The sequence below is a fragment of the Etheostoma spectabile genome, chromosome 8 (assembly GCF_008692095.1).
Source record: "Etheostoma spectabile isolate EspeVRDwgs_2016 chromosome 8, UIUC_Espe_1.0, whole genome shotgun sequence".
NCBI lineage: Eukaryota > Metazoa > Chordata > Actinopteri > Perciformes > Percidae > Etheostoma > Etheostoma spectabile.
The window spans coordinates 6,103,433-6,119,003 of record NC_045740.1 but is presented as its reverse complement, the minus strand read 5'-3'; the positions used below and the strand labels follow the sequence as shown (position 1 = coordinate 6,119,003).

Sequence of the window (15,571 nt, the reverse complement as noted above, 5' to 3'; positions counted from 1 at the left end):
GCAATGGAAGAACATATCTAGTTTAGTCTTATTTTTTAGCACAAACAGCATTTTAGAGAGCACAGCAGCGTGGTTCGGTTCAGTCAGAGAGCGTTTAGGCTTGATTAAAAGACGTGCGTATTGAGATACCATTTAGTAACAGGATATAACATCACTACTGGTAAGGTTTAGTTTATAATGTTGGGGCACACAAAGTAAAAATAGGTGTGATGTGCTTAGGGGTGTCTGACAAAGTGGGTTTGGAGTGGCATCCAGCCATCTGTGAAAAAGCTTATCTATCCGAATCCGTACAATGAAGCTTGAATGTCAAATTTTAAAAACGTGATTCATTCACGTACTGGAGGATATCTAACAACAAAACTTCAGAGGATACCTCATTACCGCAGTCTTCTGATCCAGTTTTGTCTTAAAGATGTCTGGAAAACACAGATACATTCCCTAGAGTGGCTACAAGAGCAAGAAAAACATGGAAAAATAACCATTCCAGCTGTTTAAAAGGTTACCATCATTTTTCACCTTCTGTTTAGTGTGCTGGTGCCTTACACTTCACAATGTGTTTCGTGAACTTTAATTAGAGGTCACATCATACAAACTGTTTATAAATGCAGCGTAGCTCAGCAGTTACAGCCAAGTTTGAATGTGAACACCATTATCACAATGGTGGTAAAGAACATCAAAATAGTCATCTGCTCTTGGAATATTGTGGCCTTATGATATCAGGCATCACTTGACATGGTAACATCACATCTACACTTCCTCAGCTCCACTTCTTTTCGAGTGTTCAGCAAGATCCCATAATATCCATTTGCTTCCCTTGCCAATACAGCCCATCACCACAAAAAAGAGAAAACAAATAAACTAGCTACAAATAATTTCATGAATAAAATTGCATTATCTTTATATAGATAAAAATGTTAACAATCCCCAGAGATTGAAATATTTTATAAAAGGTCCACCCTGCGAGGGCACTGCTAGAGAATTAACATCTGATGCACGGGACCAAAGGTTGTTACACTCTCTTAACTTGTTCACTGTGAAAACACTCTCCAGTGGAAACCACCAGCCATCATTACCTCGACTATAGGGTCCACAGCTAGTTTGTCAGGGGCTAGAGTAAAACCCAGAGTTGTGAACCAGACGTTCATAGTGATCTAAAGATTTCAGTGACTGTCTTTGGGTGAACTGAGTGACATGGTTCAGTTGTTAGCAGCGTCCGCCTGCCGAGGCCAGTTCTCCTCCTCAATGCCCGAGTCGTATTCCTCTTCTGTAGACTCCTTGGCTGGAGCTCTGAATTTCAAATGGAAACTCCAGATTAGGTTTCAAACTACCCAACATTGGAGACTCTAAGCTGGGCTGAAGGAATCTGATCTCCAACATGACACACACATGTAGCCATGGTTTGTGAGCAGAGAGATACTGACCTGACATATCTGGGTTGTGATTTTCCTTGGACAATGTCTTTGTTCAGCTCAACAGCTATGATGTCAGAGTGTGGCACCTCAAACATGGGCTCTAGAAGGAGCTTTTCCTATTTAAAACAAAGACATGTTTTTCATCAACATACAAAAAAAAATAAGTTTGATATCCTTGGCAAATAAAAAAAATAAAATAATCACACACCATGATGGATCTGAGCCCGCGTGCTCCAGTTTTTCTCTCCAGGGCCATCCTGGCTATGGCCCTCAAGGCACCTGGAGTCACATTGAGTTCACACTGAAACAAAAACATTGCAGATTACTTTCAACTCTAATTATCCAGTCCTTAAGATATAAACAAATGGACAACTCCTATTAGATTAATTCCTAACATTTCCTTTCCTGTAGATCTGATAGAAAAGGGGGCTGCCTTTCAACTACAAGTGAGACAATAAACTATGTACCAGCATAAATACTGTATGTGTGTTTGTGTGTGTGTGTGTGTGTGTGTGAGAGAGTATTTGCAGGTATTTGACTAAGTTATGCTGCATTGGAACCCTCACTGATGTAAAGCAGTGGTCTCATTCAAATGAATGAAAATGTTAACGTGAAGTCCAAATTACCTGAAGGTGTATAAAGGATGGACACCTCGGTAATACTTAAGAATAGAAATATATCCACCAACTCTGGTATACTGGTCTAAGTTTTCATCATGTCCCAAATGAATGAGGGGGCAGGGTTTGTTCAACACAGTGCTGCTGCCCTTACTTTGTCCATGCTGAACAGAGCCTGGTATTGGGGCACAACAGCATTGCGTGGTTCAGTCAAAATTCGGACTAGCGTTTCTTCATCCAGGCTGTGCAGAGGAACGACCACAGGTAGTCGACCAACAAACTCTGGGATCATTCCAAACTCAATCAGGTCCCTGGCCTCAACGTGCTTCAGCAGCCTATCCTTCTCCTCAATCTCTGCCACTGTGTCCGTCTCACCGCTGGTGTTGGCCAAGTCTGCGGCAGCCGCTGCACGGCGCCCTTTCCCCAGGTTGGAGGGAGTTCCAAAACCCAAATACTAAAGAGTTGTCAAACATGAGGATCCAGTTAAAAAGGCAGAAACTGATAAATGTCTGTTGACAGTACATATGAACAGTGTTAAATTTACCTTTTCATTCTTTCTTCTGCTAATGATTCTGTCGAGTCCGTTGAAGGCACCGGATGCAACAAACAGAATGTTTGTTGTGTCTACCTGCAGCGTTTCTCCTCTCAGTTTCCTGGAGTTTTTCTCAGGAACATTGACGACTGTACCCTCCAAGAGTTTAAGCAACCCCTGACAGAGGAAAAGGACAAAATGCCCATAACACAAGTTAAGGTCAACTAATATAAGACAAAGGGCCAGCCCATGGTATAAGGCAATATAGGCAAACGCCCCAAATGATTGAGGAATAGTTAAAGATAATAAAAAAAAATACATAAGGAAAATGTGTTCAACTATTACTTAATAATTTTACAATTTTACAAAAGAAGCAGAGAAAACAGAACTAAATCACCTATTTAAAAAGGACCTATTTTCTTGGTTGTCCCCGGCATAATGCCGCCGCATCACAACCCTGCTGCTCGTTACCTGTGCTCATTATGGGGGAGGAGGGCAGGCGGGTTATCAGAAGTTAGTGACACGGAAGTCACTGGTTCAATAACCAGCTATGTCTCAGACATATGCTCTCAGAAACCCAGGGTCGAATAAGAAGAGGAAAAAACTTGAAAAAGACAGAGGTACTGTGTTGAATCAATTAGTTTTCTGTTACTATCATCTGCTAATGGTAGCTTGTTATGGATGGGTGATAGTTGTGTCTGTGTTCTTATTTAGCCAATTAATAACTAGAATTAACGTAATGTTAAGTTACTGCCGCTGTGAAGTGTGTTGTGACATAAGTCACAAGTTTTTATTGAGACTTAGTTAGCTTATGTAACGTTAATAGCACATTTAAGCACTTGTGTTTTAAGTGTCAAACAGCAGCATGCATGCAAGGAGTGCTGACAAAATAGATATTTGTGCATGGTGTAGGTAAATTTAGGGTTCTAAGGCTCAGGAAAACCTTTAAGCTAAGCTGAAAAACTATGCTGTTTATGTACTGCTCTGAAGAGAAAATATACCATACAATTTCTGAAAGTATGTTTTTTCAGTGTGTTTTTATCAGTACTTTCTAACTATTATGAAACAGCATGTTGACAATCTCAAATTTGAATTTGAATGAACCCAGTACACTGTAAATGCAGCATTGTAAAAAAAAAAAAAGAGGCTTGGTTTTTATTCCAATAAGTTATTTCAGTTTGTTTATGCTGATTCTTCAGAGTCTGTCAGCACTAAAGAGTTTGGGTTGTGTACTCTTACTTGCAGGAGTTTGAATGACTTTTTTATAAATAGTCATGACCACTATTTCTGTAGTTAAACAAAATTATCTTGATTTTGCAGTTTTTCTAGTCAAATATTGAAATTATATATTGGTATTAACTGATCCCTAATATTGTTTCTGTTTAGAATGTTATAGGCTGTAATGCTTATTATGTAGTTATTAACTGGGTTTCACAGCAGCTACTGTATTTACACTATTTTGTAAAATACCCCTTGTTTTACAAATGCTCATCCTTTCTTTACAGATGCATTTTTAAATACTAATCAAACATACTGCATTTAAGTTTCATGTAGTGAAACTCGGGTTGAATACTGACCTGCTGGACTCCCTCTCCTCCTACATCTCTCAGCTGATGGATTCCAGGCACGCTGCCAATCTTATCAACCTCGTCCAGAAACACAATACCTGCACATGAAAAAAAAAAGTTGGAGCCAAGATAGCTCAAGTTTCACTTCTCACAATTACATCAGACAGTCCCCGTCTCTAATATACCATTATTGTTTTGTTCAAATTTCATCTTACACTATACATAATTCACGTTTAGGGCGTTTTCAGAACTACCTCATCTGGTCCGGACTTTCGGACTTTTCCGTTTGGTCGGAACCAAAATTACACGTGTGAAAGGTGCCTCAGACCACAGTCTGGATCAAAAGACCAAATCTTGGTCCAATCAAAAGAGGTGGTCCTGGTCCAGATCAAAACGGAACCATGGTCCGGTTTGTTTATAGTGGGTTCGCTTTTTTTGGATGGTTTGGACTTTCGGAGCAAATAAAAGAAGCTCTGGCAGGCTCTCTTTTGTGTTACAAGACCAGTTAAGCTCCTTTAAGGACTAGCTTGGTGCTTAGCATGTGTTGTGGAAGTTTAGACTACATGAGGGAGTGAGTGACGGTGAAATGCAAAGAGAAGACCGCTGTCGGCTATCAGAGCAGAGAATACGTCAGCAGTGTAGGTTTCCGTTTGTCTCTGAATAAATGCTCCAGAAAGAAAGGTTCCCGCGTCTTGCTTCTCAACATCATAACAAAACAAAAAGAGCCACCACAGTAGGGGAGAGCTACCCTGGAAAAGAGCACAATTTGAATTTGCTCAGTGAGTTACCCCGGCACTAAGTAATGTTGCTTGTTAACTATACCCTTGTGGCCGAGTTGCACCAATCACATTGGTTTATCTGATATAAGCGGGCCAGAGGCAAGTTGATGACGATAACAGATAATGACAGTTTAATCTACCAGTTAGATCCGCTGTTAGCTAAGTGTGTGGGGCTCTGGATACGTCACTCCGTGTGTTGTTGTGATTGTTCATAGTGTTATCCAATTGCATGCAGTGAGATTTTCAAAAGCACGCTTGGTGCCACACCTCAATGGGCGACTTTCATTACTCTATGCAAAATCCTTGATCTGTCAGATTTGGGTCTGCATTTCCAGGCTAGCGTAGAGCAGCAGTCAGTTGAAAAAACTCAGACAAAGAGAGTATACGAGAGGACGGGGAAGCCCGTCTACAAACCAATCAACCATAAGTATCTGGAGATGCAACTCACGTATGTGATGACGGCAGGACGTAATTTTGTCAAGTATAGATCTTTAGTGCGCTTCTATAAGTGCAGTGTGAGGGAAACAGGTGCAGGGCAGTGGAAAATCATTTTTGTAAAAATGACACTGATGTTTACTTTTGTTAATCCCATTTGTTTTTTTAACTTCTTCCTGCTTCCTGCTAGCATGTCCAACTAGATCAAGCCAATTACACATTCCTTGAAATGTGCACATTTAAACAGGTTGCAGCTGAATAATGCAGTAATTGATTGAGTAAAATTGATGTAAAAGTAAACAAATTTAATCTTTGCATGGATAAAGTAGTAAGATTGTTATGCCATTTACTTACTAACTTTACATTTTGTCGTGGGCAAAATGATCTAGTTATATATGAGAGCACAGTAGTGAATGCTGTAAATGTAGCACTATCATCTATAACAAATAACAGGGTGATAATAAATAAGCAACTGTTTGCTGTCCAACTGTCTTATAGTGTATGCTAACTAATGGTGGAAAGAGGCCTTTTTATCACTGTCATGATATTCATACGGACTAAAATTACTTTGTGGCTGGTTTACATGTGCCCTTTTTATGTTTTCTGTCAGCTATATATTTTTAATACTTCCAACAAAATCAATTGTACACCAATTTTACTGAATTCAAAATGTCCATAATGTGAGAAAACATGAGTACTCAATTCTTCAAAGCCCTATCCGATGTGATTTGTCCATCTTTGATTAAAAATAACAAAAAAAAATAAAAAAAAATTGTATGGTTAAGGACAGAACAGAGTAAATGTTTTGTGTTATTTACAGTTGCTACAATTTTTTTTGATTCTTGTGTTAAACAAAAAACATATGATATGATACTTAGCATAGGAAACTACACCCAAAGTTAGTCCCTCTGCCTACCTTGCTGTGCTTTCTCCACTGAGTAGTTGGCATCTTGCAGCAGTTTGGCAATAACTGACTCGATATCTTCTCCCACGTATCCAGCTTGAGTTAGTGTCGTGCAATCGCATATTGCAAAGGGAACGTCCAGACAACGTGCCAGTGTCTGTGCCAACAATGTTTTTCCTACGAAAAATGATATTTTGACAAGACATATTCATATTTAGTGTACATTATAATGACCTGAGTGTAACTGTGCAATACTACAATTTAGGGAAATGTTGACAACACAAACCTGAGCCAGTTGGACCTAAAAGTATGATGTTGCTCTTCTCTAGTTTAATTTCAGTGTGTGTGGAGTCCAGGACCTCCCCGCCCCTCTTCTCCTGAGGTGCCTGCTGGCTCGCCTGTTGCTGCATGGACGCCCCCAGAGCATTTCCATGAGGACTTATCCCCGCAATCTGCAGCAGTTCTGCAACAATAAGCAAAGCCACAGATGCCAGTTTTCTGACTGAAAAGTAGGAACTTCTCTAGGAATTATATATAAAACAGACCATTAATCAATGTATGTGTCATATTGTGCATAGAAACATTTCCATGTGCAGGCTAAAATATGCGTGCCCTAGTCTGTGCCAGTGTGGAGTTACTAAGGGAGGTGAGCTGGACTGGAAAAAGCTGAAGTACAGATGTGACTGTGGGTTACTGTGTTACCTTATCTTATTGTCCAAATTATGTATACAGAAATATTGTTGCTTTAGTTTCTGTAGCTAATTTGTAGACACTGTAAATCGGTAGTCACTAGTCCATAACTGGAGCTGTATTTCCTCAAATAATATATACTGCATCATCTTCTGTATTGATTAAATCCTTTTATAATCTAATTCTTTGGGTTTAACATGACTATAAAACACATTGATAAAAATATCTATATACCTGGAAATTGCAGAACAAAGCTCTGAGGAGTCAGGGGTCTACATTTTGGCATTTGTGCAACTCATGAAAGAAATGTTTCAGTGTTATGACTTTTTAAAGTGGCCTCTGATAAAGATAAAAAAGTAAGGAGGACTAATCACTTACTTGTGAATCTGTACTCATCCTCTCGTCTTCTCATCTCTAGCTCTACAGGGAGAGGATGAAAGTACTCAAATTAAGATTATCATTTATCATTACCATTATGACTACAGTCCTGAAAAAGCGTTTATACAGTTGTGTGATAACTATTGTACAAATGCCAAATAATGCTGATACTATGATTTAAGACAAGCTATAATTAAAGGCCACAGCTGAAACCTCTGATCAATGACTTGTTTAGATTTTATGATTAAATGGCTTAACGTGTAAAAGAAATTGTATTGCTTTAACGTGACAACTTGAACAATTGCAACTTATTTGTTTTAGCACTTGTATGTCAACAAACTGTTCCTGCTAAAGGTCACTACTGTAATCTTGCATGATTGCATCTTTTGTGTGTTTAGTTTAACAGGAGCTTAAATGAAACAGCCCATTTTTTGCTTATTTAATTGTGTGAACAATCCCAGAATCTAATTAAAAACCGTAAAACAGTAGAATTTAACTCTTCAGTTTTAAACTACAGGTCCTGCAGCATGGCATTCTCCCTCCCTCCCATATTTCCTGTCTGTCTCTGCTCTCTGTTGTAGAATAACAACAAAAATGGGGCCCAACAGTAGGTCAAAGCTCAGTGATGGAAGAATAAAATAGCTGTTGTCCAAACACAGAAGATACAGAGGGCCTTTTGTCAAAGTCAATGTTTTCTTTACCTTGGGAGCTTTTAAACTTAGACACGAAAATAGTTTAGAGTCTTTCAAACAGTATTGATAGACTACAATGATGGTCAAGTTTACAGATGGAAAGGCAACAGTAAATTGATTATAGTAAGTAAATGCAGTGGAAACTTAATACATGTGCATTATTTACTAAATGGTTTAAATTAATTAAAAAAAAATATATACCAAAGACAGAATAAAGTTGTCCAATGTAAACTGGTGAGGAGTTACACCAATAAGCAGCAGAATAAAGCAATATCTATAGACAACAGTAATACTGACCACGAGGTGTTAGAGACGGCTGTTTTTCCACCTCCACTTGCTGTCGACTGCCAGCAGGGATGTTGTTGTAGATGCGCTTGTAGTGATTGTACACAGCAACTGCTAACACCTTTTTCGCATAAGACTGGCCAACAACGTACTTATCGAGGTAAGCATATATCTGGGGGGGGGGGGGAAATAAGTTCACACTTCATAACAGTATAAAAGTACAACACACTGACTAATAAAACAAGATATGTTAAACTTAAATGAAAGTCCTTTAAAAGCATATTTTGTCTTCCTGCTTAATTCCTCACCTTCTTGGGGGGAGGGGGAGGTTTCTGTGCAAAAGCCAGTTTCACTGCCTCCGCAGCAGATTCTGGCTCTTTGTTTAGTCCCTTCTTAGAGTCCGTTTCAGACAGAACCACGAAAAAGTGATGGCATTTCTCACATTTGACAAACCGTGTTGATGCTACAAAAGAACAACAAAGAACACATTTAATACTGAAACATTTCCCAACCTGGTTGAAAGACACGTTTCAGACATCTACAGCTTAACAATTTTTCAAGGCTGCAGATCATCAAGCTGACTGACCTTCAAACCAGAAATAACTTAGTTTAGAATGAAAGGTTTAGCCAAAGCTGGTCTGCTGCTGGACCTGACCTACAGGGAAACCTGCAGCTTAAAAGCTGCTCTAAGCGATGTCACACGTGTTTTAGGCTACATTTGTTGTCATATACAGCAAACATCTCCTCACTATCCGCGAGCTGCCTGTCCCCAGAACACACTGTAAAAAAAACGGAGGTCCTCTGTAGACACCCAGGGTCTACGACAGCACAAAAACAAAAAAAACTGCGCCCACCTGCACCACGAAGCAACACAAACAGTGTTCCAGCGTTCCAGCCATTAACCAACAAGAAAATTTGGGGGTGGGGTGGGGGGGGGGGGGGGGGGGGGGGGGGGGGGGGGGGGGGGGGGGGGGGGGGGGGTTAGTGTGCAAAAAGCACAAAAGGGAGTAGGAGGGGAAGGATGAGCGAGCTAGTCTTGTTTTGTTTGAAAATACTTTGAACATCAACAAGAAGTTACGTCACCCAACATCGCACCTTTAATCTACATGATGCAACAGGATAAATGCCTGGTACATACAGTATGTTGCCTAGTATTACCTCATATAGTATATTTGTTTTTTTCCCTTTCTTTACGATGCACTTCAATATGAAAACTAGACGCTGAATTGTCACTGCTAAATGACAACACATTGCTGCTTGTATGCATCATGGAGGTGAAAAACAAAACTAGAGACAAACCGGAGATTGATTGTGCAGACAGACTCAATGGATTTTCATTTCACTATCTACTAATGTTCTGCTTAGTCTGAGTTTTGAGTATTATTCAATTTCAGTTCCAACACTAGGTAAAATTTTACATTTTAGATTAAAATATTAAACCAATATCCACCTTGTCTCTGTGGGCTATAAGAGAACATGTCAGATATTACAATAAATAGCATATGAATGGTACATTACAAACCTCTGAACTTAGAAAGTTTACTCGAGAGACAATGTAAAAGCAAGTAAGTATATACAAAAAAAAGGAGTTAAAATGAAAACGGTGGAGGGTGATTTCATTTACAATGAAGGTGGACACTTGTGACTCATGGTGAGTGGTTAAGCAATCCAGTCACTGACACAAACTTTACAATGTCAGACAGTTTCAGAAGTTAGAAAACAAACCAGTGCAGGAACAGTAAATCTCATTGTTTAAGGAGGTTTTGTTTACACCATCAAACAACACTTCTAAGCAGTATCTTATAAACTCAGTTGATCACAACAATGAAACCAATCCCTCAAAATGTGGCAGGAAATTGCTTTTTGTGATTTGCTTTATTTGTACAAGAAAAGAAAATGTCAGTTGGTTTAATGCCTTAAAAAACAAACCCACATTTCAACACAGAATTGGCGATAAAAATGAGAATTTCCTGAAGTACTTTGCTGCACTTTGTCTTTTTTTTTTTTATATCTCCTCATCCATGTTACTTGGTATTAAACAATGTTAACCAAATTTCTTCAAGCACTAATGATGCCGGATATTATATGATGCCGTGTTACATATTCTGGAGACAGAATCTCTCTTGTAACCTTTCCCCACATTTTATTTTGTTCTTTTAGTGTGCATTTTTGTGTTCAAATGTAAAACATCTATTTTGTATATATTTTGTTTTGGTTTTTGTTTTGTTGTAAGGACATTGTGAGCAACGATGCTCCAAAGAAAAATTCCTCGTATGTGTCCTCGTACCTGGCAAATAAAGCTGATTCTTCTGATTCTTCTGATCTGTGACAATGTCCCCAGTTACCCCAATGCCATTTTCCTTTACACCTACCCTTCTTAAACTTTGCACCTAAAATGCACATCATATTATATGCTTTGGTAAGTGGTGGTTGAATATTAAGAAGCTTACTCACATACAAAGGTCTCTACATGTGTGCAGGGATCTCCACATTTAGGGCAGCGTAGCTGGCTTCCCCCCTTGCCTGATCCTCCAGAGCCAGAGAGTCTCTTCCCCTCACTGAGGTTTTTCTGAGTAAATATGACTGCGTTAGCACATATCAGATTTCTACCATCTCCTCTATTTACAGAGTGGTACTAGTGTCATAGAAGAGAGCTATAAATAAGATGAATCCTCAGTGAGATTACCTTTCCACCATCACTTCCACTGTCCTTTGTTGTCCCATCCTTAGCGGCATAGCAGACAGCAGTCTCTGAAAACGACCTCACCCGTACCTGGGGAGGTATGTGAGTTTCCCGAGACCCTTGACGACTCAGAGAAAACAACTGGATCCGGGAGCAGGATAATCCTGTAACAACAAAATCCCTTTTAATTCCTAACAATAATGTAGTTTGTGAACATACATTTTAAATGACTTACAATGATCATGTTATTTTAACATATTATGAATACCTATACAACATATTACCCTGAATATTAATTAGGCAACAAGCAAATAGCAAAATAACAATTCCAAAAAAGTTGATTATGCCATTGGTGAATGAATAGAAAAGGTATCTACCAATATTTTAATGTTCAACTGACAATTTCATAAATTGTTGAAGCAAAAATACCAAACAATTTTTGCAGCTTTTCTAATGCCATCCGATTTTTTTTTTGTCCTATATGATAGAAAAAGGAATCTCTTTGGGGTTTGAACTGGTATAAACGACAAAAGAATAAACAAAAATAAACAAATTGATCTGTTCAGGGGGAAACTTTGCAATTAATAATGAAAATAATTGTTTGCAAATGAATTGATAATGAAAATAATTGTTAGCATAAAGCCCATAGTATTTATGTGCTCTAGTTGTTAGTGTGTATTTGTCATTAACGTTATGCAAGTGTGAAGGTATCTGGTTGATCTAGCGTAACACGTTAGCATTAGCTATTGCTACATAACACTATTTTGTGTTTTATTAGCTTTGAGTTTTCTTTATGGTATTACTCTAGAAATCAAGTCACAGCTGTACAACTCTAGGACAGGCTGGGTGATATAACAACTACAGTTTTTCTACAACAAATGTTAGTGAGCAATTTCAGTGACTTTTCCACCTGCTGTTGACATTACGTGACTGACTATAACAGCGGACTGCGTTAGCTGCAGAGCTAGCTAGCTACTTCACACACAAGTAGCTAGCACAATGTCATGCAGCTTTAGCAAGGGGTGTAACGTTACTTTCCCATTCTTACCTCTGTGGGCAGTGTTTAGGAACAACCTGGCAGCCGAAGTACATGGACAGGACATAACTTCCTTTGGCTCAAAATCCTGAAAATGAGCATAAAGTTAACAGTGTATTGAGGGCAAAGTGAGTGGCTAACAGAAAGCAACAGAAGAGGCCGTTGACGTTAAAACATGTCATAACTTCAACGTCACTGTAGCATTAGCAAAACCATTGACTAGCAAAGGTGGCCGCAAGTACTGCCTACTGCTGTAGAAATACATTTAGTTAAGCCACCTGAAATGTATTAATTGATTTGTCTATCATGGCTGACCTAGTTAGCTAATTACGTCCTGCTATCTAAAGGTAGTAACGTTACTTGCTAAATGGCAAAATAAACTAAAATAAAACTGTTAGTTACTTAAACTAGGCCGAAACCAGAGCTACATGAACACCTCTGGCTGAACAGACAGTTGTTAATCTGAGTGGCTTTACCCTTTAACAAATAAGTTGCTAGCTAGCAGCGCAAATTCTAACATTAGCTAGCTATACCTGCAACATGTAACGTTAACTAGCTAGCTTGCTGGTTTTACTCACAGGGCACGATGATGAAACCAGGCACGTACCGTTAGCTAGCTACTGGTACAGCGCCTTCAGAAGAAAAACAAATATGCAAAGTCACTGCAGCAGCTTTCGCTCTCTTGTTTAAGTTTGACAGGTCAGTGTGTCGCACTAGCTAATGTCACAGTGCCTACAATGGTAACGTATGCGTTGGCTCCTCTAGGCCACTATTTCCCAGATGGGACACGACCCAAAGTGATGTAACGTTAATGCTAACGCTGTTATGAAATACGGTTAACTAGCTAGCTGCTAGCTAGCCTTCTCTATGGGTACAGTAGCCATAGATATATAGCAAGCAGAAGTGGTTTAATCAGTGTAAGCAATATGGCGGTTTCGCTTCTGTATATGCAGTTCGCACCTATCCGTAGCACCTATCCAGATTTTATGAGATCTAGCTAGTCACGTTAATCCAAAAAAGGCGTAAACATGGATGACTGCTGGTGCGTTCAAATAATCCTTGTAATGTGCCGATTCATGCCTTGTGTTTGGGCAATCTACGTAAATGTGTTTCAAGATAATTGCATTTTGTAGGCCGTAAAAATAAACTATTTAGTTCCAGATTCGCTCATAATGGTCTATAATTAACTATAATAAAAAAGTAAAAAACATTCCAGACATGCTAGTAAGCTTGACTAGTTACCCAACCAACTACAATGTAGTATAAGATGCCTGTCATTACTAACAAGTTTACATCACATATAAAGAATTCACAGATAAATCACAAGAAATAACTGAAAAGTATCAGAAACCTGTGGTACTTTATTTAACAACAATGATAATAATGCATATGTCCTTGTCTTGTCCTTGCAGTTTAAAGACAAAAAACGGAGTCATCCAGTGTAAATAGACAACTATTTTTTTTCTCCAGAAACTAATAAATCAGTGAGGTAAAAAAAAAATGTTCTGCTGGATAGGCCTACTATATGTATAGCTGTCCACTGCTCCTCTTAAAGCTATAGTGTGTAGTTTCCGCACTATTCGAAGTAATGACAACAACACTGTCGGAGCATCCACATGATAAGCCTTTGGTGCAATTTCAGCAGGCATAGCTTTGTTAATAATAATAATCCATTGTCGGGGCGGCATCTAGCTCGCCCAGTAACAGCGTGTGTCCCATGTAGGCCGAGGCCTTTGCAACGGCCCAGGTTTGAATTTGACCTGCGGCCCTTTGCTGTGTGTCATCCCCCCCATCTCTCTCCCACCTTTCCTGTCTATCCACTGTCACTCTAAAATAAAAGGAAAATTCCCCAGAAAAATAGTAAAAAAATAATAATACATTTTATTTGTTGGAGCTTTTCAGAACACCCAAGGACACCCTACATACATTAATAAAAACAAAAATAGAAGCACAACAAATTTATCAATAGTAAAATCATAACAATTCCACCAAGGTACAGACAGACCAAGAACAACAACAACATAAACTAATGATGAGTAGTGCTAAATAGAACAAACGATAAATGAAAACAGTGCAGGTAATCAGCATCACATAATACATTTGGGAAAAAATAGTTTGTATATGTACTTTGACCACGAACATGAAAATCCATTTAAACAATGAATATTATGACAAATTTGGGTAAAATATTTTGTCACAACTCCAATATGAATAGACTATTCATAACTGTTGCAGCTCTGTGAATGTTAACTAAATTAAACATTTTCACATTGCCCCACAACCAATCATCATGTCACGCAGCTGTGTACATCCAGCATTGTTGTCTCTTGAAATCAACACATGTACATCAGTTGTCGGTAATCTTTGATTTTACCAACATATTTCTTGTGAACAATATCCAGTGTGACCTACTGCTGTAAACCTCTGTCAGCAACTTCTACCTGAGTCAAAATCAGGTTAGTGTTTTAAGAAATTCACATTAAGCAAAAATCTTAATTTAAAGAATAACTTTATTACTCATTTTACAAGCTTTGTGGTTATTTCTAGGTCTGTTTGAGTTTTACTTTGCAGATTTTCACACTGCTGCTATCCCACATATACAGAAGCTTTTTGTTGGGATAATATGACAGCATAGCCAATATGCCGTTTGCTGGCCTTAAATCAAAACTTGCATCCAGAGGACTCTCTTTCTTTAAATCAAAGGCATATGTAACTCTTCTGTCTTTGTCATCTGTAAAATATAGCACCCCACATACAATGAAAGCATTTCCTGCTTTAGTTGTAGGGTAGTGAGTGTTAATGATTAACTCCACAATGAATGTGTCAGGGTTAATCTTTGCAACCATCGTATTATCATCTGTATTTGATGCAAAAATGACCCACAGTCCGTTTTCATCCACAGCAAACTTAAAATACGTCTTTGAGTTGGGGAAAAGATAAGTCAGTTGGTGATATCGGCTGTTTTCCATGATCAGAGTGTTTGTTCCATTGGTGTTCAGGTCAAATCTGTAAAACATTGATCATTGGTAAGTTAAGAAGTGTACATAGACATAAAAAGTTAATAAGGCAGAAGCAAAGTCTTATACATGTTTAACACAAACACTTACTTCATAAGTCTGTTTGTTCCTGCGTTGTGAAAGTAAAATGACCGTTTGTAGACAACATGACCACAGCCCTGGAAGAACCTCCTGACATCTATGTTTTTGTTGCTGGAATCCTGTAATGCTGAAAAGTTCCTGAGCTCTACCAAAAGTCGACCTAGGGAAGAAATGTGTCAATGTTTAAATCCACAATAACTCACAACTTACCTCTGTGATGAATTACTTGTAGATTTGTGGTTGCTGTAAAAATAATCACCTGAAAAATGATCAGCTAACCAATATCGACCTTCATCCTGTCTGGATGCTTCGGACATCAAGGTTCCAAACGTGCTTTGCATTTTGATGGCTTTCTCCGGACATTTAATAGTTCTAATGTTACACTCTAAATGAAAGAAGATGTACTTTAGTATTTGAAAACGTAATCAGACAGACAGACAGACAGACAGACAGACAGACAGA

General features: G+C 38.6%; 2 protein-coding genes across 10 annotated transcripts in view; both read right to left on the bottom strand.

Moving 5' to 3' along the window:
* clpxb (caseinolytic mitochondrial matrix peptidase chaperone subunit Xb) lies at window positions 1–12,937 on the bottom strand. Of its 3 annotated transcripts, none has more exons than XM_032523121.1 (15): window positions 12,590–12,937; window positions 12,024–12,099; window positions 10,979–11,139; window positions 10,747–10,861; window positions 8,601–8,755; window positions 8,305–8,464; window positions 7,316–7,357; window positions 6,534–6,710; window positions 6,260–6,424; window positions 4,139–4,227; window positions 2,574–2,738; window positions 2,184–2,483; window positions 1,621–1,713; window positions 1,422–1,528; window positions 1–1,287 (listed from the first exon to the last, which is right to left on the bottom strand). In XM_032523121.1, exons 2-15 carry the CDS (start codon window positions 12,076–12,078, stop codon window positions 1,197–1,199), a joined length of 1,875 nt encoding a protein of 624 aa, XP_032379012.1. In that variant the 5' UTR covers window positions 12,079–12,099; window positions 12,590–12,937; the 3' UTR covers window positions 1–1,196. The 3 variants fall into 3 exon arrangements, with proteins under 3 accessions (XP_032379012.1, XP_032379013.1, XP_032379015.1); XM_032523122.1 differs by having other exon boundaries at window positions 12,619–12,937; XM_032523124.1 differs by lacking the exon at window positions 7,316–7,357.
* Window positions 12,938–13,956: 1,019 nt separating this feature from the next.
* The window catches only part of LOC116693864 (gliomedin), a 13,920-nt gene continuing 12,305 nt past the window's right edge, over window positions 13,957–15,571 (bottom strand). For all 7 annotated transcript variants that reach the window (XM_032523107.1, XM_032523105.1, XM_032523106.1 and 4 more), the window contains 3 exons: window positions 15,369–15,494; window positions 15,119–15,269; window positions 13,957–15,017 (listed from right to left, as the gene is read on the bottom strand). In XM_032523107.1, the coding sequence (XP_032378998.1) occupies window positions 14,555–15,017; window positions 15,119–15,269; window positions 15,369–15,494 (740 nt within the window). In that variant the 3' untranslated portion in view covers window positions 13,957–14,554. The remainder of the gene's footprint in view (window positions 15,018–15,118; window positions 15,270–15,368; window positions 15,495–15,571) is intronic.